Source organism: Lonchura striata, chromosome 28 (genome assembly GCF_050655825.1).
Source record: "Lonchura striata isolate lonStrDom1 chromosome 28, ASM5065582v1, whole genome shotgun sequence".
NCBI classification, from domain to species: domain Eukaryota; kingdom Metazoa; phylum Chordata; class Aves; order Passeriformes; family Estrildidae; genus Lonchura; species Lonchura striata.
Window position 1 is genome coordinate 5,006,832 of NC_140730.1, and position 22,691 is coordinate 5,029,522.

The following is a 22,691-nucleotide window of genomic DNA, read 5'->3' on the forward strand; positions in this document are numbered from 1 at the left end:
CGGCAGCTGAGCCGGGATGGATGCGAGGGGCCGGACAGAGGTGGCACGGCGCTGGTGATGGAGGTGATGGAGGTGATGGAGGTGATGGAAATCCTGCATGTGCCCATCTGGATGAGACCCCCAGGCACGGGGGTACCCCCGTGCCTGGGGGTCTCATCCAGATGGGCACATGCAGAGGGTCCCCACCACCCCTAGCTGGCCGAGGTCCGGCTGTCGGAGCCGCCCCTCTGCGCTGTCTCCTCTCAGCATCACCGCAGTTTCCGCCCGCGGGTGTAAATCGAGCGAAACACTTTTGCAAAAACACGAGTGGGGCCAAGAGCAGCAGCGACGACGTCGATCCTCAATGGTTCAAACGCGGCGGCAGCGCACTTGGATTTCCCCGTGTTACTAAACCTAAACCCACGTCGCTTTTAATTTTTTTTTTTTAATTTTTTTTTTCGTTTTTTTTGTCCTCTCAGCAAGTAAACACCGCCGCGCTAGGCATAGAAAACCACAAATCGCTTTTCAGCTCCAGTTCTGTCCCAGATAAGGACGGAGGAGGCGGCGTGGCCCCACGGGAAGGGGATGGGGGGGCCCCCCATGGATCACCCCCATCCCGGCTGCTTGGCTGTGTCCTCCCCAGCCCCGCGGATTGAACCTCGGCTCTAAATCCTTGCTGTAATCTGCTCGGCTCAGGAGAGGAAAAACCAGAAAAACCATCTCAGCCTTGCTGCTTTGTGCAGTTATTTTAGGTTTTAAATGTTTGTGTTTAATTTTAATTTTTTTTCTGGCTTTTTTTTCCCCCTTTTTTTGGGGGGGGGGAGGTTGGTTTTTTTTTTTTTTTTTTTTTGGTTTTGGTTTTTGATTTTTTTTTGCAGGTAGCTGGTGTTTAGTGCTGGGGCTTTTTTCCCCTCCTGGTTCCAGAGGTAGCAGCTGGCTGGGATGAAGTTCTGCCTCTCCTCCCAGTCCAGGCATAGAAATACCCTCGCTCCTGGCCAGACTCTGCAGCCGCCTTCTCTCGGGTTTTAGCACCGGTGAAATGTTGAGGCTGGAAATTATCAAAACCTGTCCCGGTGCAATGCTGCACCCAGAGGCATTGCCTTCCGTGCCCAGGAAAGCAGAAACCGCCCTGAAAGTGGCCTGGGCACTCAGGGGACACCCCCGTGTCCATCCCCGCCGCTGCAGCCGGCTGATGGCTGCGGCACCGACTTCTCCGGCGAGAGATCCCATCCTTCCTCACCCCTGATGATGATGGGCTTGTCGGAGATGAGCAGGGCAATGGGGACCAGCGGCTGGTGCAGCCCCTGCCTTCCCTCCTCTTCCTCCTCCTCCTCCTCCTCCTCTCGGGGTGGGTGCCCGGTGCAGCTGGTGCTGCCAGAGGGTGAAGATCGCACCGGGCTCAGCATCTCCTGCCTGCGGTAGGCGAAGGGCAGCTCCTCCCCACAGCCCGCCGGGCCCGTCGCCGCTGCCGCCGGCTGCTCCAGCGCGGGGCCGGGCTGCGGCACCTCGGGGAGCGGCCCCGCCGGCTGGGTGCCCGTGTCAGTCGTCTCCTCGCTGGGATTCGGCTCCATCAGCAGCAGCTCGGCTGGGCTGAACCTCTCCGAGGGCTCCAGGAGGCCTGTCCGGGGCTGGCCATAAGGGTTGAGTGGGTTTGGGGTGGAACATCTCGTGTAGGGGCGTTTGGGGCTGTGGGAGCTGTGGGTTCTGCCCCCTCCTGCACCTTACACCTCACCTGGCTCATCTGGCCGGCCGAGAACTGGATGGCTTTGGTGCCCACGGGCTTGGGAAGGGGTGGGAAGAGGAGGCGGCGAGCCCTGGGGAGGGAGCGGGGTGAGGGGGTGAGTAAGGGTGGGGGTGGCCTGAGCGGCTCTGGGGACATGGGCGCTCTGTCACCTCCTTTTGCTCAGGTGGTAGATGGCGGCTGCAGCGGGGACACCAAGAGAGATGCCCAGGTACTTCAGGTTGCCTCTCCACGGTGCTCCCTGGGCACCTGAGGGTAGGCATGGCTGGGTGGTGGCATTCCTGCCCCCAACAGGGACGCAGGTTTTGAGGTGAGGGTGAGCACACGGGGAGTGGGGAGGGCACGGGGTCTCAGCCATTACCCAGTGCCTTGGTCTGGAAGGGCCACCAAGCACTGCAGGTCCTCTCGCTGTCCTCTGTCACCTCCCAAACACCCACCCTGTAGCCTGTGCCAGGCTGGAGGTTTTGGAGGGTGTAATTTGTTGCCGTGGCATCCACTTCACTGTCTGGGCAAAGAAAACCGAATGTGGGGCAGTCTGGCCTGCTGGCATCACCCTCCTCCCGTCCCACGGGGTGCCACTCACAGGTCACGGTGTCCCCCTCGGCCGCGTGGCAGACGAGGTACCCGGCCAGCGCCGCGGGGCAGGCGGCGCGTGGGGACGGCTCCCACCGGAGAACAGCCGCGGCCTCGCCGGCGCTGACGGTGAAGGGCACGTCCAGCGAATCTGCGGGCAGCAAAGCGGGGGAACATTTCGGGAGAGGCCCCTGGAGCCAAGGCAGGCGCGGAGGCTCCGTGCCCGCACACGCACCGTTGCTGGCGTAGCGCTGCCACAGGGCGAAGGTGGCCCAGCCCCGCTCCGCGTCCCAGCCGTGCACGGCCAGGCGGTGACAGCCCGGCGCTCCCAGCTCTCCTGGGGAGGAAAGGGGTGCTGGTTAGACCCCCTGACCCTGATGTGGGGCACAGCGGGGTTTTGGGGTGCTCCCTCGCCTGTCTGCACGTGGGTGCTGTTGGCAGGGAATCCCTGCAGGATGCAGACTCCCTGCTCCGGAGGCGCTGGCAGGGTCTGCTGCTCGAAGCAGAAGGCATCGCCGGGCACCGGCGCTTCCCACTGCGCGGTCACGGCGCTGCCGGCCACGCGGATCTCCTTGAAGCTGAGATCTGGGATGAAACGGGGATGTTCGGGGTAGCTGCAAACAATAACGCCCTGAGGGCTGCCACGGAGCTCAGCGGTTCTAGAGGGGCGGTACCTGCGTGCTGCTCCGCCGGCACACGGAGCTGCCGGGCCGGCCCCGGCCCCGCGGCGTTCACGGCGGTCAGCAGGATTTCGTATTCGGCCCCGGACAGGGTGAGGTTGTGCTCTGTCACCTCCCCGCCCAGCACCACCGTGTCCTCCTCGTCTGACTCCGCACAGCCACACGCCAACATGTTGATGTCCAGATGGTAGGTGACATCCCTTTGCTCCTCGAGGACAGGCTGGGGAGGAAAAGGGGGTGACTCGGGGGGTGAAATGGCAGGGAACACCCAGGAAGGTCCCAGAGATGCTGCTGTACCTGCCAGCTCAACCTCAGTACCCGCTGCCCGTCTCTCCCCAGTTTGCCCAGTTGATGGCTCAGCACCGGCTTCCTCAGGATTTCTGCAGGAGGAACAGGCCTGACTGAGCCACCAACAGTTTTGGGAGCTGTTGGGATCTCACCAGGCTCCTCTCCTCTTCCTCACCCTCAGGAACAGAGATGTTGCTGCTCCAGTCACTCCAGTAGCTGCTCCAGTGGGGAGGCTTGTGCCGGAGCTGGACCACGAAGGTGCCGTTGACCCCCAGGGCACAGGTCACTAGGGAGGGGTGCCAGGGTCAGCTGGCGGTGACCTCTCCTTTCCCCAATTTTTGGCCATCACAGGTTGCTGGCTTGGGAGCATCCCAGGAGATGCTTGTCCCCAACAACCCCACAGGATAAACCAACCTGAGTCTTCTTCAGCTGTCACCATCACTGTCTCACATGTCACCTGCAGAGAGAACCGGGCATGGAGACAGCCACCCAGTAAAACCAGTATTTTACTGAGATATCAGTGCTGCCCAGTGATCCCCAAACACCCCAGCCAAACAGTGCAGGGGACATGGTGGCCAGGACCTCCCTCAATCCCAGGACCCTCCTGGCAGCAGCTGAGGGGGATGTGGGATCCCCAGCTGTGACAGCTTCACCAGGGACAAGCATCTGGATTTGATCCATTGTCGTCATTACTATAATCCGGGGTTTTGTCTGTGTAATCCCTGAGAATCTTGTTATGGGCAGCAGCAGGATCCCATGGCCAAAGGACAAGGCAGAGCTGATAACCCAGGGAAGCAGATGGGACACCGCTGGGTTTGGGGGGGACAGTGACATCACTGAGCCCCCACACTCCCTGGGCTGCCGTGGTGCTCCTGACTGTCCTGTCAGTCACTGGCAGCTCCAGCAAACAGCATTTTTACCTGTGTCCAGCTGCTGTCCCCCACCCTCCAGAAGCGAGCCTCGTGCTGTGGTGGCTGCTCCAGGCCGTGGCACCGTGGCCGTGGCACCCGCAGCCTCAGCTGCCCACTGGTCTTGGAGAAGGGCATCCCAGCAGGAGGTGGGTCCAGTTTGACTGGAAAGATGAGGTGTTTTTAGGTGGTCTGGCAGTTCTTGGTGCCGGAGCTGGCTGCCAGCCTGGTCCCCGGGGCACTCACCAGCCTCGTTGAGGTGAAGGGTGAGGTTGGGGGTCCTGCGGACCTGGTCCCCCCAGCGTGCCTCCACCCAGGCCGTGGTGTTATCAAAGATGTACACCTGGCGATGCGAGGGGCTGTAGCTGGTCGCTGTGCCCGCCTCAAACCAGCGGCACAGCCTGCGCTTCTCAAAGCTGGGAGAGAGCGGGCGCAGTGAAACGTAAACTTTAAGGAAGTTAGAGATTTTAGAGGAGCTAAGATTTTAGTTAGAAATAAGCCTTACTAGAGTTAATTAAAATAATAATAATAATTAATGAGTAGGCCTTGATGAAGTTAGGAGTTAGTAGTTAACTAATAACTGATTGCTTGTCAGCACAATGTTGAGTTAGCTGGGTTTATAATGAGGAATACAAACTGACAAATTGCTTTTAGGAACATAAGACAATTGTGGGCCTCCTCTGTTCTGAAACCAATTGAAGACAAGGAAATGGGAGAGTTCTACCAAGAGTTCATTTGTCATATCTGCATTGAAAATGTAGAAGGGTCAGAACGAGGAAGACTTCATTGACTTCCTCATTTTAGGACCCCTCCCCATGAAAGGGACACTGACCCATTTCAAGGAACAAACCACGCATGCTGAATGGCTTTTGGAGTGATTAGCATGCGAAGCAGGGAATGGGATGTACCAAAATGATGAATATGTATTTGTATTTTGGGTATTCAATACTTGTATGGGTAAAAAGACTCTGTAATCACCTGGAAGCCACGGTGTGTATTTAGGAGTGATCCCACACGCAATAAACACACACTTTCTAACTTTAAACTGTTAGAGAGTTTTTGTCGGTCACAGTTGGATATCGGTACTAGATCAATATCCAATAAATCATCAGGCTGGCATCCGGGAGACATCCCATGGGCTTCCCCTCCCCGCCGCGCTGCCCAGCTCACCAGAGGTTCAGGGTGTAGGAGGTGCTGCCGGCGGGGCCGAGGGGCGGCCAGGAGCACTGGAAGGGTTTGTGGGTGCTGCATTTCTTCCAGCAGGAGACGTCGTGGGTCGCCAGGGTGCCTGCGGGACGGGGCAGTGGCTGCAGCCTCCTGCATCCCAACTCCATCCCGTGCACGGGGGAGCAATGGTGTGGCTGCCACGTCGCTCAAATGGGGAATCAGAGCGGCGGCACCAGCGATTCTCACCCTAAACCCCCCGCGTTCCCCCACCCCAGGGATGCGGCGCTGGCCGGTGCCACTCGCCCCGGCTCCTGCCCGCTGCCAGCGGAGATTCACCATCTTTACTCCGTCCCTGTGATTTTGGGTGAATATCTCCATCTCTCTCCGGGAGCTCCCCAGCTCTTATCGCCCCCGAATCGTTCATTGAAAGTCTTCTCAAGTTATCTCTCATCTCCCAGCACCGCAGGAGCACTTACCGCCCTGCGCCAGCGCCGCCAGCGCCGCCAGCAGCCACCGCAGCATCGCCCAGCGGGCCGGCCCGGCGGGTCCGGGGCTCCGCCGCCCTTCCCGGCTGCCCGAGCCCCCCGCACCCCCCGGTGCCCCGCTCGGGCGCGGCGGCAGCCCCGGTGCTCAGCGCAGCTTCCCGCGCTTGGGGTTTCCTCTTCTGCTGCGAGCGTGCGGTTCCCAGGAGGGGCAGAGCCCTAGATGTGAGTGCATGCCCCACTTTTACCAAAAACAAAAGAGAAAGCAACCAAAATATCCCCCTTTTTCTGCCGGGATGAGGCTCCCCTGCCCCGCATGTCCCGGCCGCGCCACGTGCCCCGGCACGGCCAGAAGCGCAAGGTAAGCGAAAGAAGAGTCGTGGGGGGTTTTGGTTGGGTTTTTAATTCTTTTTTTTTTTCCTTGCTCACGGCGTGTTTCTGGTGCTCTGCCCTTAACGGGCCGAATCTCCAGGTTGGAGTTGTCTGGGTTTTTTTGGGGGGAGGCTGTTGTGCTCGTCCCCAGCGGCTCTCGTTCCGTGAGCCGCGAGAACAAAGCCCCAGTGAGGCAGGGGTGGCACCGGGGCACCGGAGCCGTGTGACCCGGGACGGTGGAGCCGGGTGGCACCGAGGGCCGGGCACAGAGTGCCCTTGTTCCCGCAGAAAGCGGCCCCTTGTGTGGCCGCCCCCCTCGGGGCCGGAGGGCGGCGGTGGCAGGAGTGTCCCCGTGCTGGGACAGCGTGGGCACGGCCGGGCTGGGGGCACAGAGGGTCCCCTGGCACCTCCTGACCCTCCGTGTGCCCTCCCTGCGTGTCGCCCTGTCCTGCCCGGGGTGGGGGTACATGCCAAGCTGTGCCGTGCCAAACTGGACTGTGCTGGGCTTTGCTGTGCCACGACAGACAGCTGCACTGGGCTGGACTGGGCTGGACTGGGCTATGCCATGCTGAACCAGCCCAGGGCTTGTCATGCCAAGCTATGCCATGCTGTGCCAGATTGGTTGTGCCATGCCATGCTGGACTGAGCTGGGCAGTGCTGCCCAGGCCACACATTCTGTGCTGCTCTGTGGCCACCAGGACAGACCTGGGCTGAACCACACCAAGATCCCAACCCCATCCCTTCTGTGCCAGCCCCAGGCCGTGCCATGCTGGGCTGTACCATGCCAGGCAGACTGTGCCAGCCCCAAGCCATCATCTGTGTGCCAGAGCTGGGCTCTGTGTGCTGGGCTGTGCCAGGCCCAGGCTATCCCATGCTGTGTTGTGTGCTATGCCATGCTGTGCCATGATGTGGCAGACTCTGCAGTGCCAGCATGTGCTGAGCCAGGCAGACTGTGCCAGCCTTTGCCAACCACATCATGTGCTATACTGTGCCATGCCATGCCAGACTGTGCCACACTGGGCTGTACTGAGCCAGGCAGGCTGTGCCAAACCCAGAATGTACCATGCCCTGTCAGCCCCACACCCTGCCCTGCCATGCCAGCTCCGTGCTATATGCCGTGCCAGCCTTATGTTGTGCCAGCCCCATACCATTTCAGCCCCATGCCATGTCAGCCTCATGCCTTCCTGTCTGCTGTTGTGCTGTGCCATTCCAGCCCTGGGCCATGTGGGTCTCATGTCATGCTGTGCCATCCCCAGGCCATGCCAGCCCCCTGCTGTGCTGTGCCAATTCATGCTGTGTTGCATTGTCCCCACACCATTCCAGCCCCATGCCGTGCCAGCCCCACACTGTACCGTGCCAGCCCCATGCTGTGCCAGCCCAATGCTGTGCCAGCCCCACGCTGTACCATGCCAGCCCCATGCCGTGCCAGCCCCATGCTATGCTAGTCCCATGCTGTGCTGTGCAAACTCCATATTGTGCCAGTGCCATGCCATGCCATGCCATGCCATGCCATGCCATGCCATGCCATGCCAGTGCTGTGCTGTGCCAGCCCCATGCCATGCTGTTCCAGCCCCGAGCTGTGCCGTGCCAGCCTCGTGCTGTGCTGTGCCAGTCCCAAGCCGTGCCGTGCCAGCCCTGTACTGTGCTGTGCCAGCCCCAAGCCGTGCCGTGCCAGCCCCGTACTGTGCCAGCCCCGAGTTATGCCGTGCCAGCCCCGTGCCGTGCCAGCCCCGTGCCGTGCCAGCCCCGAGCCGTGCCAGCCCCGAGCCGTGCCGTGCCGTGCCGTGCCGTGCCAGCCCGGGGCTCGGTGCTGATGCGCGTCCGGTGACGCGGCGGGGCCGCTGGGCGGCGCCCCGGGCGCACCGGCGGGGCGGACCGGGCGCACCGGGCGGAGCGGGCGCAGCGGGAGGCGGCGGCGGCGGCGCGGCGGGATGGACGAGCCCAGCATCCTGCGGCGCCGGGGCCTCCAGGTGAGCACCGGCACCGGCACCGGCAGCGCAGGCGGCGGGGCGGGGGCGGGAGCGAGCGCGGGGAGCCCGTTCCGGTGAGCCCGGGCTGGGGGCGCGGGGGGTGGGCGCTGGGGGACGCGGGGGGCGGGCGCTGCGGGTGAGAGGTGGGTGCTCCGGGTGGGAGGTGGGTGCTGGGGGTGCGGGTGGGTGTTCCGGATGCGGCTCTGCGAGGGGTGGGTGCTGGAAGTTGAGAGGTGGGTGCTCCGGGGGTGGGTGCGCAAAGGGTGGGTGCTGGAGGTGAGCAGTGGGTGCTCTGGGTGCGTGTGGAGCGGGTGCTGCGTGTGCAAGAGGTGGGTGCTGCGGGTGAGAGGGGGGTGCTCTGCGTGTGCAAGAGGTGGGTGCTGCGGGTGGGAGCTGGGTGCTCTGAGGGAGTGCGAGAGGAGTGGGCACTGCGTGTGGGAGTGGGGGGCTCTGCGTGGGGCTGTGCGAGAGGTGGGGGCTGTGGGTGAGAGGTGGGTGCTGCGTGGGCCAGGGGTGGGTGCTGTGTGCGAGCAGCGTGGGACAGCTGGGACAGGAGCCGGGCAGGCTCTGAGCCCCAGCTATGCCACGGGATGTTGGCGTGGGGTGCCCAGCTGTGTGGGGGCTCCCAAGGGTCCCTCCAGCCCAGCTCCCGATGCCGGTTCGTGCCGAACCGCTGTGCCAGCCCCTCTCCGAGCCCCTCTCTTGCCTGGCATTCCTGCTCCCTTAGGCAGAGGGACACCCATCCTCCTGCCCAGGAACCCCGGCGCTCACTGCCACGCTCGGAGGGGCGATGACCGGGGACCCCCCGGCTGGCAGAGCTGAGCGCTGAGCCGGATTTTCCGGGTGACCTGACGCCTCCATCCCCATCTGCAGTATCCGGGGGGCCCGGGCGGAGCTGTCGGCGCGGTTGGAGGATGGCACGGCGCTGCCTTCATCCGAGCTGGCAGCTCCGCGGGCAGCTGCGCTCCGCTGCACGCTCAGCCCGGGAGAGAGAGCCCCGTGCGGGAGCTGCCTCCCCGCGGATGCGGATGGACAGAGCCACGGCCGTGGGCTTCGGGGCTCGTGGCTGTGCGTGTCGTTCCTGGCAGTCCCGGGAAGGGCAGAGCCGTGGGACCCGGCTGAGTGCCCACATGCCCGTGGCAGGAGGGGTGGGAAGGGGCTCCCACCAGGGACTTAATCCCACAGGGCTCAGCAGCAATCCCTGATGCTGTCCCAATGCCATCCCCCATGCTGTCCCAGTGATTCTGGGATTCCCAGATTCCCCCATCCCTGATTGTGTCCCTGCTGCCATCACTGATGCCACCCTCGGTGCTGTCCCGGTGCGGTCCCTAAGGCTGTCCTCACAGGGATGGCTGATGGCTAATCCTGGCTCCCACTGGCATTGCTGAAGGGACATGCAGTGCTGGACAGGTGTGACAGGCACCCTGTGAGTGCTGGCTCTGTGACATTACCCCACAGAGGTCCTCAGGGCTCTGGGTGTCCCTGGGGACACAGAGTGGCCGGAGAGCCCCTGGCAGTGAAGGGTATTGGGCTCTCTGAGCACTGGCACCCATAGATGGGTGTGGGTGAGCATGGGGACAGTCCTTCGTCCCGCTGTTCCATCTGCACACACCTGAGCAGTAAAACCCCAGCGTGACCCTCCTCTGCCTCCTGCCCTGTGCAGGGGCTGGTGGCAGTGGCACAGCTCCGGGTGTGGCTGGGGATCCGGGCTGGGTGACAGCAGGGCTGGCTGAGGGTGCTGGGGGCTCCCGCTCCATGTAAGGACCCCGCATCCCCTTGCCCAGCCCGGGCCTGGGGTCAGCCCCTGCTGGGTGCACAGGGACACCCACACCCACGCCGTGCACCCACAGACACGTCTCATGCCACCCCGGGGCACACATGCACCCGTGGGCCCCGGGGCTGCCGGTTCCTGTGCACCCAGGCATGATGTCACCCGTTGCCATGGCAATGCTGCTGCATCACTGCGTTGCAGCGCGCCCCAATCCCGGGATTTCCACCGGGGCTGCGTGGCGTGGGCAGAGGGATGGAGCACGGGTACCCCGGGCTTTGGGGGGTGTATGGGTGCTGCTGGGGGCACCCAGGTGGGTGGCAGCAGCTCCGGCCCAAGGGGAGCTCCGTGTCTGTGCCAAAAATGGGTTCAGGCTGCCCCGGGGTATGGGACCAGTGGGCACAGGATCAGGGCAATGATGGGGCATTAACCAGCACCTGCAGCTGCCACATGTCCCTGCGTCCCACGGTGTGCCAGGGCACCCATCAGCCTGTCCACGTTGTGCCACTCACGGCGTGCTGGCAGAATCTGTGACACTCTGTGGGGTGACAGGTGGTACACGGGTGGGGACCAGAGCAGTGCTGGAGCCGGATGGTGCCCAGCACACCAGGAGGATGGCACTGGTGTGGGCTCCTGTCCCAGCTGCCCTTTGGCCCGTTGCACCACCTGTGAGCAAACAGTTCTCACAAGAAATATTCCCAGAGGCTGGAAAAATAAATAACCTAGGGGCTGCTGGCTGCTTCCCACTCCTGAGACGGGGGGGACGAGGTTGGGGACAAGGTGAAGCCACCATCCTGGGGGCCATGGCCCAGCTGGGCACACGGGTGCCATCGCTCCCGGGCCTGGCCATGGGACCAGCAGCCCTGGGGACACTGGAAGATGTCCTCTTGGGGTGGGTGATTTGTCACCCTCACCCTGGGCACTGTGAGTGGGTGGACATTCGGGTGTGCCAGCCGGGTGTGGCCGTGGGGGTGCTGCCGGGTGTGTGGGGTGGCTGGCAGGAGGGGCAGTGGCACCCCTGAGTCCCAGGGCCACACTCTGACCCCACCTCGTGCTTGTCTTGTTGCAGAAGGAGCTGAGCCTGCCGCGCCGAGGAAGAGCGTAAGTCCCCGAGCTGGGCCACCCTGGGCGTGGGTGGGGTGTCACCGGGAGGGTCACACCTGGGGACACAGCACTGCCACCGTGGGTGGCAGCAGGGATGGCTCTTGAATGGCACCAGCGCTTCTTGTCCCCAAATCTGGGCTGGCATCATCATGTTCTCTGCACTGGAGGGACCTGATGGCTCATCTGGGGTGTACTGGGGTATGCTGGGGTTAAGTGGTGTGTACTGGGGTGTTTGTGCTCTGCTGTAGGTGTGTTGGGGTTCTAAGCATTATTGGCGTGTACTTGGGGTGTTCTAAGCAGTACTGGGGTGTACTGGGATGTGTTGGGGTGTTCTAAGCAGTGCTAGGGTGTGTTGGGGTGTTCTAAGCAGTACTGGGGTGTACTGGGGTACCCTGGGGAGCTGCTGCAGAGCTGCCCCGGCTGTTTGTGCCAGGGCTGTGCTGAGGATGCACGGCAGGAGCACTGGGACGGTGTTGGGGATGCACTGCAGCCATACCGGCACGGTTAGGGATCACCGGGGCTGTGCCGGGGCTGTACCGGGGCTGTACCGGGGCTGTGCCGGGGCTGTACCGGGGCTGTACTGGAGCTGTACCGGGGCTGTACCGGGGCTGTACCGGGGCTGTACCGGGGCTGTGCCGGGGCTGTACCGGGGCTGTACTGGAGCTGTACCGGGGCTGTGCGGGCATTGTGGTGCCTCAGCAGCGGCAGCGCCCCGGCACATCCCGGGAGCGATCCGGACCGGGGCCGCCGCTGGACCGGGCGGCCCGAGTCGGGTGCGCGGGGGTCCGGGGGCCGCCGTGCCGTGCCGTGCCGTGCCGTGCCGTGCCGCGCCGTGCCGTGCCGTGCCGTGCCGTGCCGTGCCGTGCCGTGCCGTGCCGTGCTGTGCCGGGCCGAGCCGTGCCGGCCGTGCCGTGCCGTGCCGTGCCGTGCCGTGCCGTGCCGTGCCGTGCCGTGCCGCGCCGCGCCGCGCCGTGCCGTGCCGTGCCGTGCCGTGCCGTGCCGCGCCGGGCCGAGCCGGTCCGTGTCGCGGGGGCGGGCCTGGGCCCGGCGGGCCGAGCTGGGAGCCCGTCGGGGCCGCCGGTGCCGCCCGCCCGCGGGAGCCGCCCAGCGCGGGGGCCGCCGGTGCGGCGGGAGCGGAGCGGGGCGGCGGCGGCGGCGGCATGAAGTCGCGTCGGGACAGGCTGAAGATCCCCTCGCTGACCTTGGAGTGAGTCGGAGCCGGGGCAGGGCGCGCCGGTACCGGCACCGGTACCGGGGGAGGGCGGCAGGACCCTGGGCCATCCCCGTCCCGCTGCTTCCCTGTCCCGACGCGTGCCCCATCCCGGTCCGCTCCGGTCCCGCTGCATCGCCACCCCCAGGCCGCAGGTCCCGCTCCTTTCTCCCGCAGTCCCAGCCCCGGAGCCTGCCCCCGCGGCAGCGCCAGACCTCCCGCTGGTCTTTCCCAGCCACAGCCTCCGACCCTGCAGTGTCCCTGCTGTCCTCTGCGTTCCCCCTCCAGCTCTGCCCCACTTGCCTTGCCTGACCCCCGCCCCCAGCCCCTGTCCCCTCCGGCCCCGGCCCCCTCCAGCCCCCGCGGGGCCAGCAGCGCCATCCATCAGCCGCTGACGCCGCGCCGGCTCGTCTTGCCTTGCAGCTTGTCTCCGAGCAGCCAGAGCCCGACGCTGCTGAGCCCCTGCAGCCCCTGCAGCCCCTGCAGCCCCTTACTAACCCTGCACCCGTGGAGGTAAGACCCCCTAAATCTTCCCTGGGAACCATGGCCATCTGTTCCGGGAATGAGAGCGGAGAGGTGGAGATGGGGACAGAAAGGTGGGTCCCCTCCACCAAGGATGTCCTGGGGCACCCCAAAAGGGTGCGACTGTCTTTGATGGGACACACGGAGTGATGTGCCTGGGGTCTGTGCCAACCCCTGCACACCCCAAAACCAGCTTGGCTGTTCTGCTGGCTGTGTTCTGCTACTGACTGGTCCATTTTGGGGAGCCCCAGCGGGGATGTTGTGACAGCAGCTCAGGCTCAGAGCACCCCTGTAGTGAAGGGGGACTTTGAGAACGGAGCAGGGCAGAGCACTGTGATGGGAGCAGGCTGGTGCCTCCTTTGTCACCTTTTCTGCTCTGATGCAGATTGAAGGTGAGGAGGGGCTGCTCCGGGGGGGGGTGGGTTCACCCCTCTACTCCCCCCTTTACTCTCCCCCAAAATGCCCCAAGCCCGTTGCAGTGCCCAGGTGCTGGAGGTGGTGGCCGGGCCCTGCGCCCTGTGCCAGCTGCGCTCTGCCCCGGGGACAAGGTGCACCAGCTGTGCTGGCACCGGTGCTCACACCCCGCCCTGTGCCCCGTGGCACCCACGGCACAGAGCTGCACCTGCCCGGCGCCCGCGGTGACGCCGCTGCCTCGGTTGCTCCGGTTGCTCCGTGTGCCAGGGAGAGCAGCTGGCGGCGGCAGAGCGGGATCCGGGACAGCTCTGCTGCTGCTCAGCAACAGGCAGAGCCACTTGTGGCCAGGAGGGCAGAGCCCGTGCCCTGTCCGTGCCCTGCCCGTGCCCTGCCCGTGCCCTGTCCGTGCCCTGCCCGTGCCCTGCCCGTGCCCTGCCCGTGCCCTGCCCGTGCCCTGCCTGCTGGCACCCTCTGCTAGCCCTGCCTGGCCACCGCTTGCCCCGTAGCGCCTGCAGCGTGTGGGAAAAGCAGCGTGGCCTTGAGAGCGCTCGGCTGAGGCCTTGAGGAGTTTTTGGGATGCTGGTGGTGACAAGGAGGGTGACGAGGATGGGGACAAGGACAGGCGCTCTGTGCTGGTGTCTCATGGCTGCTGGGCAGGAGCTAAGGGGAAAGGTGCTGAGCCCCTGCCCAGCCCAGCAGGATTTCGGGCTCTGGCACTGGCCCGGTGAGTGTGGCAGTGCCATCCCACGCAGCTCAGGAGGTTCTGGTGGCCCTGGTGTGCCACCATGCAGGAGGGTGGGTGTCACCGGCTCTGTGCTGGGATCTCCCCGGCTGAACGGGAAAGCCGCTGTGGGTGGGAGGGTGCAGGGCGCTGCCAGGACTCTGTGGGTGCCCCCAGAGGACACATCCCATGGCTGGCAGGGGGCTCCCAGGCTTTGGGGCCGCCCCCGCTGGCTCGAGGGATGATGTTTGTGCCCCTCGAAGGCATCAGCAGCAGATGTTGAATCTCCATGGTAATCCTGACCCCATTTTGGGGTGCTGCCCTGTCTCTATGGTAACCCAAAGCCCATTTTGGGGTGCTGCCCCATCTCTAGGCCAACCCTGACCCCATTTTGGGGTGCTGCCCTGCCTCTGCGTCAACCTCGATCTCCCCCTGGGGTGCTGCCTCACCTCCAGGCCACCCCCGACCTTGTTTTGGGGTGATGCCCCATCCCTACCGTAACCCCGACCCAATTTTGTCGCCTTTCCGTGGTACCCCCCCACCAACCCGCACTTCCTCTCCTTTTGGGGGTGATCCCCCCCATCTCCATGGCAACCCCGACCCCGTTTCGGGGCGCTGCCCGTTTCCATGGTAACCCCGGCGCCGCCGGGCGGGAAGGGGCGGGCGGCAGCGGGAGGCGGCGGCGGCGGGAGGCGGCGGGAGCGCGGCCCCGCTCCCGTCCCGCTCCCGTCCCGCTCCCGTCCCGCTCCGGGCCCGCTCCCGTCCCGCTCGGTGCCGGGGGCGCCGCTCGGTGCCGGAGGACGCGGCCGTGCCCCGGCGGGGCCGCGATGTCGGACCCGAGCTGCTGGGGAGCCGCCCCGCCCGGTTACCGGGGCCAGCGGGCGGCCGGCGCCCTCCTCCAGCGCTCCAAGAGGTACCGGGGGGGCACCGGCACCGGGGGCACCGGCGGGACGGGCTCCGGGCGGGAGCGGCAGCGGGTGCCTGGTTTGGGGGGTTCGGGGTGGTCGGGGTGCATGGTTTGGGGGAATTCAGGGTGATCAGGGTGCGTGGTTTGGGGGGGTTCAGGGTGATTGGGGTGCGTGGTTTGGGGGGTTCAGGGTGATCGGGGTGCGTGGTTTCGGGAGGTTCAGATGATCGGGGTGCATGGTTTGGGGGATTCAGGGTGATTGGGGTGCCTGGTTTGGGGGGGTTCAGGGTGATCGGGGTGCCTGGTTTGGGGGGGTTCAGGGTGATCGGGGTGCGTGGTTTGGGGGGTTCAGGGTGATCGGGGTGCGTGGTTTGGGGGGTTCAGATGATCGGGGTGCATGGTTTGGGGGATTCAGGGTGATTGGGGTGCGTGGTTTGGGGGGTTCAGGGTGATCGGGGTGCCTGGTTTGGGGGATTCAGGGTGATTGGGGTGCGTGGTTTGGGGGGTTCAGGGTGATCGGGGTGCCTGGTTTGTGGGGATTCAGGGTGATTGGGGTGCGTGGTTTGGGGGGTTCAGGGTGATCGGGGTGCGTGGTTTGGGAGGTTCAGATGATCAGGGTGCGTGGTTTGGGGGGACAGGACACGCCACGGTGCATGGGTGGGGGCACCGGTGTGCGTGACTGGGCGGGGGGATGTGTCTTTGCAGCGGGGGCACACGTGGTGTGTGGGTTCGGGGGTCCTTACACCGCGGGGGCTCCCTGGGCTGTGTGTTTTTGGGGGATGGAGCAGAGTGTATGGTCGGGGTGGGGGTACGCGTGTGGTTTGGGAGGTGTCTGAGCACTTGGGAGGCACAATGGGATGTGTGGTTTGGGGGGGGTCTGTGTGCATCGTGGGGTGCAGCAGGGTGCTTGCTTTGGGAGGGGCAACAATGCATGGGGAGGGGAGCACCAGATTGTGTGATACGAGGGGGCTGTGCACCAGGGTATGTGGTTTTGGGGGGGGGTCTCAGCACTGGGGGGTCAGATGTGGGTGTGGGGGTTTGGGGGAGCTGTGCATCACAGCTGCATCTTTTTGGGGGTGCTGAGCACTGAGACAACACCCTCCAGATCCCGAGTGGGCCAGGGTGGGGTGGGCTGTGCAGCGTTGGGTGGGTTTGTTGGAACCCCAGTGCCTTAGGGGGTTTAGGGGATGTTTTGGGGGATGTTTTGGTGGGCTCTGTACCCATCCTTGGTGTGTGTGTGTGTGGGTTTGGAGGGGGTGTCTTACATGTTTGAGGGAGGACATACCCCTGTGACCCCCTGTGCCAAGGTGGACACTACTGGAGGGATGGATCCCATGTGGCACATGGCCTGAGCCAGGGTGAGGGTCCCCAGGGTGCCTGGAGGGGTGAGAAGGGGCCAGAGCTCTTGGGTGTGCAAAGAACTCCCACCCCTTTTGGCAGCAGGGCTGGGGGTGCATAAATGGGGTGCAATGGGGCTGCCCCAGGTCTCAGCTGCAAGGCCAGGCCTGACCCAGCCAGGCTGGTGGGACACGTCCCCAAGGAGGGGGACAGGAGGTGCAGAGCACCCGCTGAGCCCCCAGGTGTGGGTGGTGGAGGCTGAGACCTCCATCCATCAGATCTGGGGTGCTGCAGCTGGCCCAGGCATCAAACCCTGCCAAGGCTTTGTGTAGCTGAGGTGTTTAATGGGTGCGGAGGCAGAGCAGAGAGATTCCCATTGTTGCTGTCGCTCAGTGTCAGCGTGAGCTGGCACAAGGCAACACGGTTGCTTAGCAAAGGTATCCATCCCATCCCTGCCTCACCTGGGCTCTGGGAATTCCTGCTGCCAGTGCACCAGGACGGGCAAAGAGGGCCTTTAATAATTCGGAAAAGATGTTGGATGGGGTTTTCCAATCTGGGGTGGCCAAGCCGGGGGGGCTCTGGGGGAGATGTGTAATTGGAAAGATGATCTAGGCAGTCATCTGTCTCCAGCTGAGCATGATGAGGCTGTAATTCTCATGAAGGGCAGAGGATTTGCTCTTCTTTCATTGGTATTCCTAGAATCCACGGTGAGAACCGGTCTGGCCTATTTAACAGAGAGCTTATGATGTTATTTAGTGGGATTAAGAGGTTTGAGGGATCCTAATTTCCCGTGGGGGATGTGGAGATGGCCGGTGCAGGGCAGGAGAGGCAGTGGTTCGATGCTGACGGGGTTCTCCTTCTCCATGGATGGCTGTTCACTCCTCAAGCAGCACAGGAACACAGCCCAGCCAACCTGACAGGTACCATTTCCTACCCACCACCGGGAACCCGCGGAGCAGGGACGTGCAGGGACGCACCCCAGGGTGCTGGGCAGGTCCTCGAGGCTTTTTTTGCAGTGCAAAGAAATAAACAGGTCTATACCCAACTTGTTACCTGAAGTTCCCCCCCTTGCACAGCCCCCTAAATATCAGGCTAGCTCAGAGGTCCTAGGCTGTGAGGGGAGGAATATCAGGAGATGGCAAAGATTTCCAAAAGAGTCTTACCCCAATATATATTGGTTCAGCTCTCTTTATTCTGTGATGTCCAAGGGGAGAGCGGGGCAAAAAGAGAACAAACAGGAAATGTCAGGGGTCTGTATAGACTTTGGACAGGGTGGGCTTCCCTGGCTCTCCACCAGCCCCATTGGGGCAGGAAGGAGGGTCCAGGGTTATCTGATCAGAGCCACAGGGTCCCGGGGAAGGGGAAATAGAGTGCCCATGAGCTCACTGTAACAGTTACCCTGTGATTCCCTTTGAGGATTTAGGATTTTGCTCTTGGGAGGTGCCTGATGTGTTGCTTGGTGCTCCAGGGTGGGTTCATAGGAGCACCCACAGTGGTTTAGGTTGGGGTGGGGTGAGGGTGTGGTGGGGTCTGTGCCAGGCAGCGTGTTGCATTTCACTGTCCAGACCCTGCTCCTCATCCCAGCCCCATCCCAGCCCCATCCCAGCCCCATCCCAGCCCCATCCCAGCCCCATCCCATCCCATCCCTGGAGGCAGCCCAGTTCAGCGCTCTCACAAGTCATGGAGGATAAATGTCATGAAGAAACTTGGGATGCAGCTGCTTGGTTCAGCGGGTTTCAAAGTTAAACATGAATTTATCCCACTGGAAAGCAATTTTTTTTCCCAGGATTCGGTGATCCATGGCACTTCCCCAAATCTCCAGGCACGTTAGAGCTGTTGGGGGATATGAAGCCAGCAAGGAAGGGAGCTGGGAGCACAGACACGTGCTCGCAGTCACGCAGCAGGAGCGGAGCCGCCTGCTCTGCCCTTTGAGATTGTGCCTGTTCCCTTATCACCTCCCGAGCCCGCCCTGCTCCCTCCACCCCACACCCACTTTGTCCCAAACTGGCTCTTTTGAGGCAATTTGAGGCCATTTTCCATGGGAAAAAGAAGTTATTTCCCCAGGCTCTGGGTATCTGCTTATAGATGAGGACTGGGGCTCTAAAATCACACAGGTGCCTAGTTGCTGGCATCTGTAGATTTGGAGAAATCCTGCAAAAATGGGAAATGTTGAGGTCAGGACGCCACTGTGGGCCAGGGCGAGTGGCTGCACTTGGAGGCCATTTTCCATAGGAAAAAGAAGTCTTTTCCCCAGGCTCTGGGTATCTTCTTAGAGGTGAGGACTGGGGCTCTAAGGTCACACAGGTGCCTAGTTGCTGGCATCTGTAGTTTTGGAGAAATCCTGCACCAGCATTGGGCTGGCAAATACACATGATGCTCTGATGTCCTGGCAAGTTTTAGGGGTGGATCCCACGGGAGAAGAGCAGGAACTGCAGCCCCTTTGTGCACTTCCCTGCCTGGCCCTCGGTGTTCCACAGGCCTGGCCCCGAGCCACCCGTCCCTGCTCGCCCAGATCCCGGCAGCATCCCCAGGGAGCCGCTCACGGTGCCCAGCCCGAGCTCAGGGAGTGTTTGGACAACACTCTCAGCACAGCGTGGTGTCCTGTGCGGGGACTCCGTGATCCTTGTGGATCCCTGCTAACTCCAGGATATTCTGGGATTCAGTGTGATTTACTGAAACAATACTAAAATCTAATACTAAAATCTAAAATACCGAAATCTAATATTGGTATCCAGCTGAGATGGACAAAAACTCTCTAAGAGTTTAAAGTTAGAAAGTGTGTGTTTATTGCGACGGCCGGGCAGTACGTGGGATAATTCCCTAATGCACATTGCAAAAATCACAGGTATTACAAAGCCTTTTTATTTACAGAAGTCTTGAATACACAAAATATGAATGCATATTCATATCTCTGTCACTTCCTCTGCTCTGTATGCTAATTGGCAAAAAAATTATTTTGAGCATGCGTAGTTTTGTTCTTTGAAATGAGTCAGGGTCCATTTTGGGGAGGGGTCTTCCAAAATGAAGAAGTAAAATAAGTCTTCTTTGTTTTGACTTTTCTACCTTTTCTAAACATATGTGACAAATGAGTCTTTGGTAGAACTTGTAGTTTCTTGTGTTTAATGGGTCTTTAAGTGTGGAAAGTGTGCAGCTGTTTTTGTGCCTCTGAGATCTGTTTATCGCATTGTTTTTCATGATCAGCACAGCTACCCAAACATAAAGTTGACAAGCAATGAGTTAATAGATCTTGGATATATCTTATCTAAGATCCAGCTACTGTTAAGTATGAACAAATCTTATTTATCTATTTCTGCTAACTCAGCAACATCTAATTGAACTATCATCTTAACTTTCCCAAAATTCTTAATTCTTTAAAATTAAGAATTAAAATTAATAATTAAAATTAAGAATTAAAATGAAGAATTAAAATTATTAAGAATTAAAATTATTAAGAATTAAAATGAAGAATTAAAATGAAGAATTAAAATTAAGAATCCATGTCTCAAGTGGAGCTGCCGGGTTCGGCTCCATCTCCTGCCCCCGGACATCCCGTGCCGAGGCCGGAGCTGCTGCGGTGCCGGTTCCTCCTGCCAGGCAGCCTCCCGACGGCTGACACGCGGCTTTGCTCCGTGTTTTGGGCTCCCACAGGCTGTCACACACTTTTCCATCTCCCTTGAAACGAGCTCTGGAAGGCAGCCTCAGCCCGGGCGGCGCGGGAGATGCTGACAGCGATTTTCCACTCCATTTTTGGTACCAAACGTGCAATTAGGTGATGGAGGCAGAGCGGGCAGCAGCCCCGGCGCCTGCCATGGGGGCTCGTCTGTGTGCCGGGGCTGGTTTCCAGCCCGAGCTTTCCCCGTGGCAAGGATGGGAAGCAGCTGGAGATGCTGTGTCAGGGGAGGGGGGTTACAGTGGTGCAAGATGGTTGTGGGAGCCGAGGGTGGAGCGCAGGAAACAGGAAACATCAGCCTCGCTCTGTCACCATTACTGGAACTTGCTTCACCAGAGGTTTGTTTTCACTTCCAAAATGAAAGCGAGGGAGGAGAGGTGAGCTCCGGGCTGTCCCCTCTGCAGGACACAGACACGGTCCCTGTGGCAGGGCTGGCAGTGAGGCCATGTCAGAGCTGGCAGCTCTTTGCAGCCCTCCTGGTTCCTCAACCTCTCCTTGTGCCACTGCGCTGCCGGGCAGGGCTGCTCGGGCTGCCTCAGTTTCCCATCCGCACACAGGGCTGGCGGCAGCCTGTGGGTTCTGGCTGTGGGTTTGCAGCTCTGCTTGGGGTTCAGGGCTGTGTGTAAGTGAGAAAATCAAACACCCGAGGCAGGAAAGAGAGGAGGGTTAGATGGGGTGGGATTGTTCCCTGGCAGGGTGGGCAGGCCCTGGCACAGGGTGCCCAGAGCAGCTGTGGCTGCCCCTGGATCCCTGGCAGTGCCCAAGGCCAGGCTGGACAAGGCTGGGAGCTCCTGGGACAGTGGAAGGTGTCCCTGCCATGGCAGGGGTGGGATGGGATGGTTTTAAAGTTTCCCCCCAGCCCCAACCATTCTGGGATTCTGTGATTCCAGGAAGGGGCAAATAGGGAGGGGAAGATTTCTGTCACCCCCAACATCTCAGCTCAGCCCAGGTGCTGTGAGGGAACCCCTGAGCCCTCCAGGGTCACTGCAGCTCCAGGTGAGCTCAGAGCAGTCACGGGATGTGTGTCCTGGGGGGCACCCAGAGACCCCTGACCCAGGGTGCAGGCGGGTGCAGAGGAGGGGTTTGGGGGGCCCCAAGCAGTTCCCTGGTGACTTTCAAAAGAGTTGGGGCTCCTGGTTTTAGCTCCACTAAAACCAGAGCAGGGGAGAGCTACGAGAGGGAGGTGGGGGTGCTAGATGTCAGGTGTGGATCTCTGTCCATGTGTGTGCAGCTCTGTCCATGTGTGGAGCTCTGTACATGTGTGTGCAGCTCTGTCCATGCGTGTGCAGCTCCACACACATGTCTGGAGCTCTGTCCATGTGTGTGGATCTCTGTCCATGTGTGGAGCTCTGTCCATGCGTGTGCAGCTCCACACACATGTCTGGAGCTCTGTCCATGCGTGTGCAGCTCTGTCCATGCGTGTGCAGCTCTGTCCATGTGTGTGGAGCTCTGTCCATGTGTGTGCAGCTCTGTCCATGCGTATGCAGCTCTGTCCATGCGTGTGCAGCTCCACACACGTCTGGAGCTCTGTCCATGCATGTGGAGCTCTGACCCCACCTTGGCTGTGTCTTGTACACCCACCTGGAGCGACCTGTTGTGAATCACTGTCCTTTACACCCTGGATGCCACACCTGCCCCTCCCTTCTGGTTTTGGGATCCGTGGAGAATCCCTTTGCTTCCAGCTCACCCCTGAGTGCTGTGGGTGTTGGTGGCCGTGGTGTGATGTTCAAAGCTGTTCTTTAATTAGTTGCATCTCTGTGGGTTCCTGTTCCCAGCCCGGTGAGGAAACCCGGTGTCTGTGCAGAATCTGCAGCCCGAGGAAGCGGAAACAGGGCAAGGGGAGGCTCGTCCTTGTGCCTGAGCTTCTGCTCTGTGCCGGGGATATTTGCAGTTTCCTCTTGGCAGAGTGAAGGAGAACTTACATGAGCCTGTGAGAACCCCGGCCTTGCTCTGGGGTCTCGTGTGGTGGAAAAGTCTCTCCTCCAACCCGAGCTTCCAAAGAAAGCTCTGCAGCCTCTTGTTGTTTGGTCTCAAGGCAGTTTATTGTGAGTTATCTAAAAGATTTTCTCCTTGGGCTGCTGTGGTTTGCTCACAGCTCAGGCAGAGGCACACACACACCCTGACATCCTCTCTGACCCCGACTGCTTCTTCTCTCCCCGCCAGGGCTGCTGCTCTCTTTTATATGGTACATTACGTGTGACATGGTTACAGTTTTTCCCAATGCCTATTACCTATATTAAATGGTGCTTTTCTATCTTTTATATGGTACATTACGTGTTACATGTTTACAGTTTTTCCCAATGCCTATTACCTATATTAAATTGTGCTTTTCTATCTTTTATATGGTACATTACGTGTTACATGGTTACAGTTTTTCCCAATGCCTATTACCTATATTAAATTGTGCTTTTCTATCTTTTATATGGTACATTACGTGTTACATGTTTACAGTTTTTCCCCAATGCCTATTACCTATATTAAATGGTGCTTTTCTATCTTTTATATGGTACATTATGTATTACATGTTTACAGTTTTCCCCCAATACCTACTACCTATATTACAAAGTGTTTTTCTACTCTAAACCAATCTGTGAGTGCCAACATCACCAAGAACATGGAGGTGAGGAAGAAGAAGGAGGAAGAACAGGATCAGCCCACTTTCCTCCATCTTAGAACTTCTGACCCCCATGTACAAAGTAAAACCTCCCTGGACAGGTGCTAAAACCCCCCTGTACAACACTAAAAAATTCCCCTCTGTTTTGTAACTACTTTTACTATCCTATCTAACCCTTTGTGACTGCTTGTTCCACCTCCAAAGTTGGTAACTCATTCCATGGCTCAAACCCAAAATCACAGCTGTTTGCAGCTGCCTGCCAG

The 22,691-nt window shown here is 60.9% G+C and overlaps 2 protein-coding genes across 14 annotated transcripts in view; one reads left to right on the forward strand and one right to left on the reverse strand.

The window, feature by feature from the left end:
- Window positions 1-803: 803 nt before the first annotated feature.
- On the reverse strand, window positions 804-5,998 carry IL12RB1 (interleukin 12 receptor subunit beta 1). The gene is made up of 15 exons (XM_085562545.1): window positions 5,813-5,998; window positions 5,340-5,457; window positions 4,416-4,585; window positions 4,182-4,333; window positions 3,676-3,718; window positions 3,437-3,547; window positions 3,271-3,353; window positions 2,968-3,193; window positions 2,708-2,878; window positions 2,529-2,630; window positions 2,304-2,444; window positions 2,082-2,225; window positions 1,873-1,969; window positions 1,712-1,793; window positions 804-1,607 (listed from the first exon to the last, which is right to left on the reverse strand). Exons 1-15 carry the CDS (start codon window positions 5,856-5,858, stop codon window positions 1,128-1,130), a joined length of 2,166 nt encoding a protein of 721 aa, XP_085418671.1. The 5' UTR covers window positions 5,859-5,998; the 3' UTR covers window positions 804-1,127.
- The window catches only part of MAST3 (microtubule associated serine/threonine kinase 3), a 34,099-nt gene continuing 17,376 nt past the window's right edge, over window positions 5,969-22,691 (forward strand). For 3 of the 13 annotated variants that reach the window (XM_085562517.1, XM_085562526.1, XM_085562518.1), the window contains exon 1: window positions 14,512-14,876. In XM_085562517.1, the coding sequence (XP_085418643.1) occupies window positions 14,527-14,876 (350 nt within the window). In that variant the 5' untranslated portion in view covers window positions 14,512-14,526. The other 10 variants (XM_077788789.2, XM_077788790.2, XM_085562524.1 and 7 more) reach the window with 9 other exon arrangements.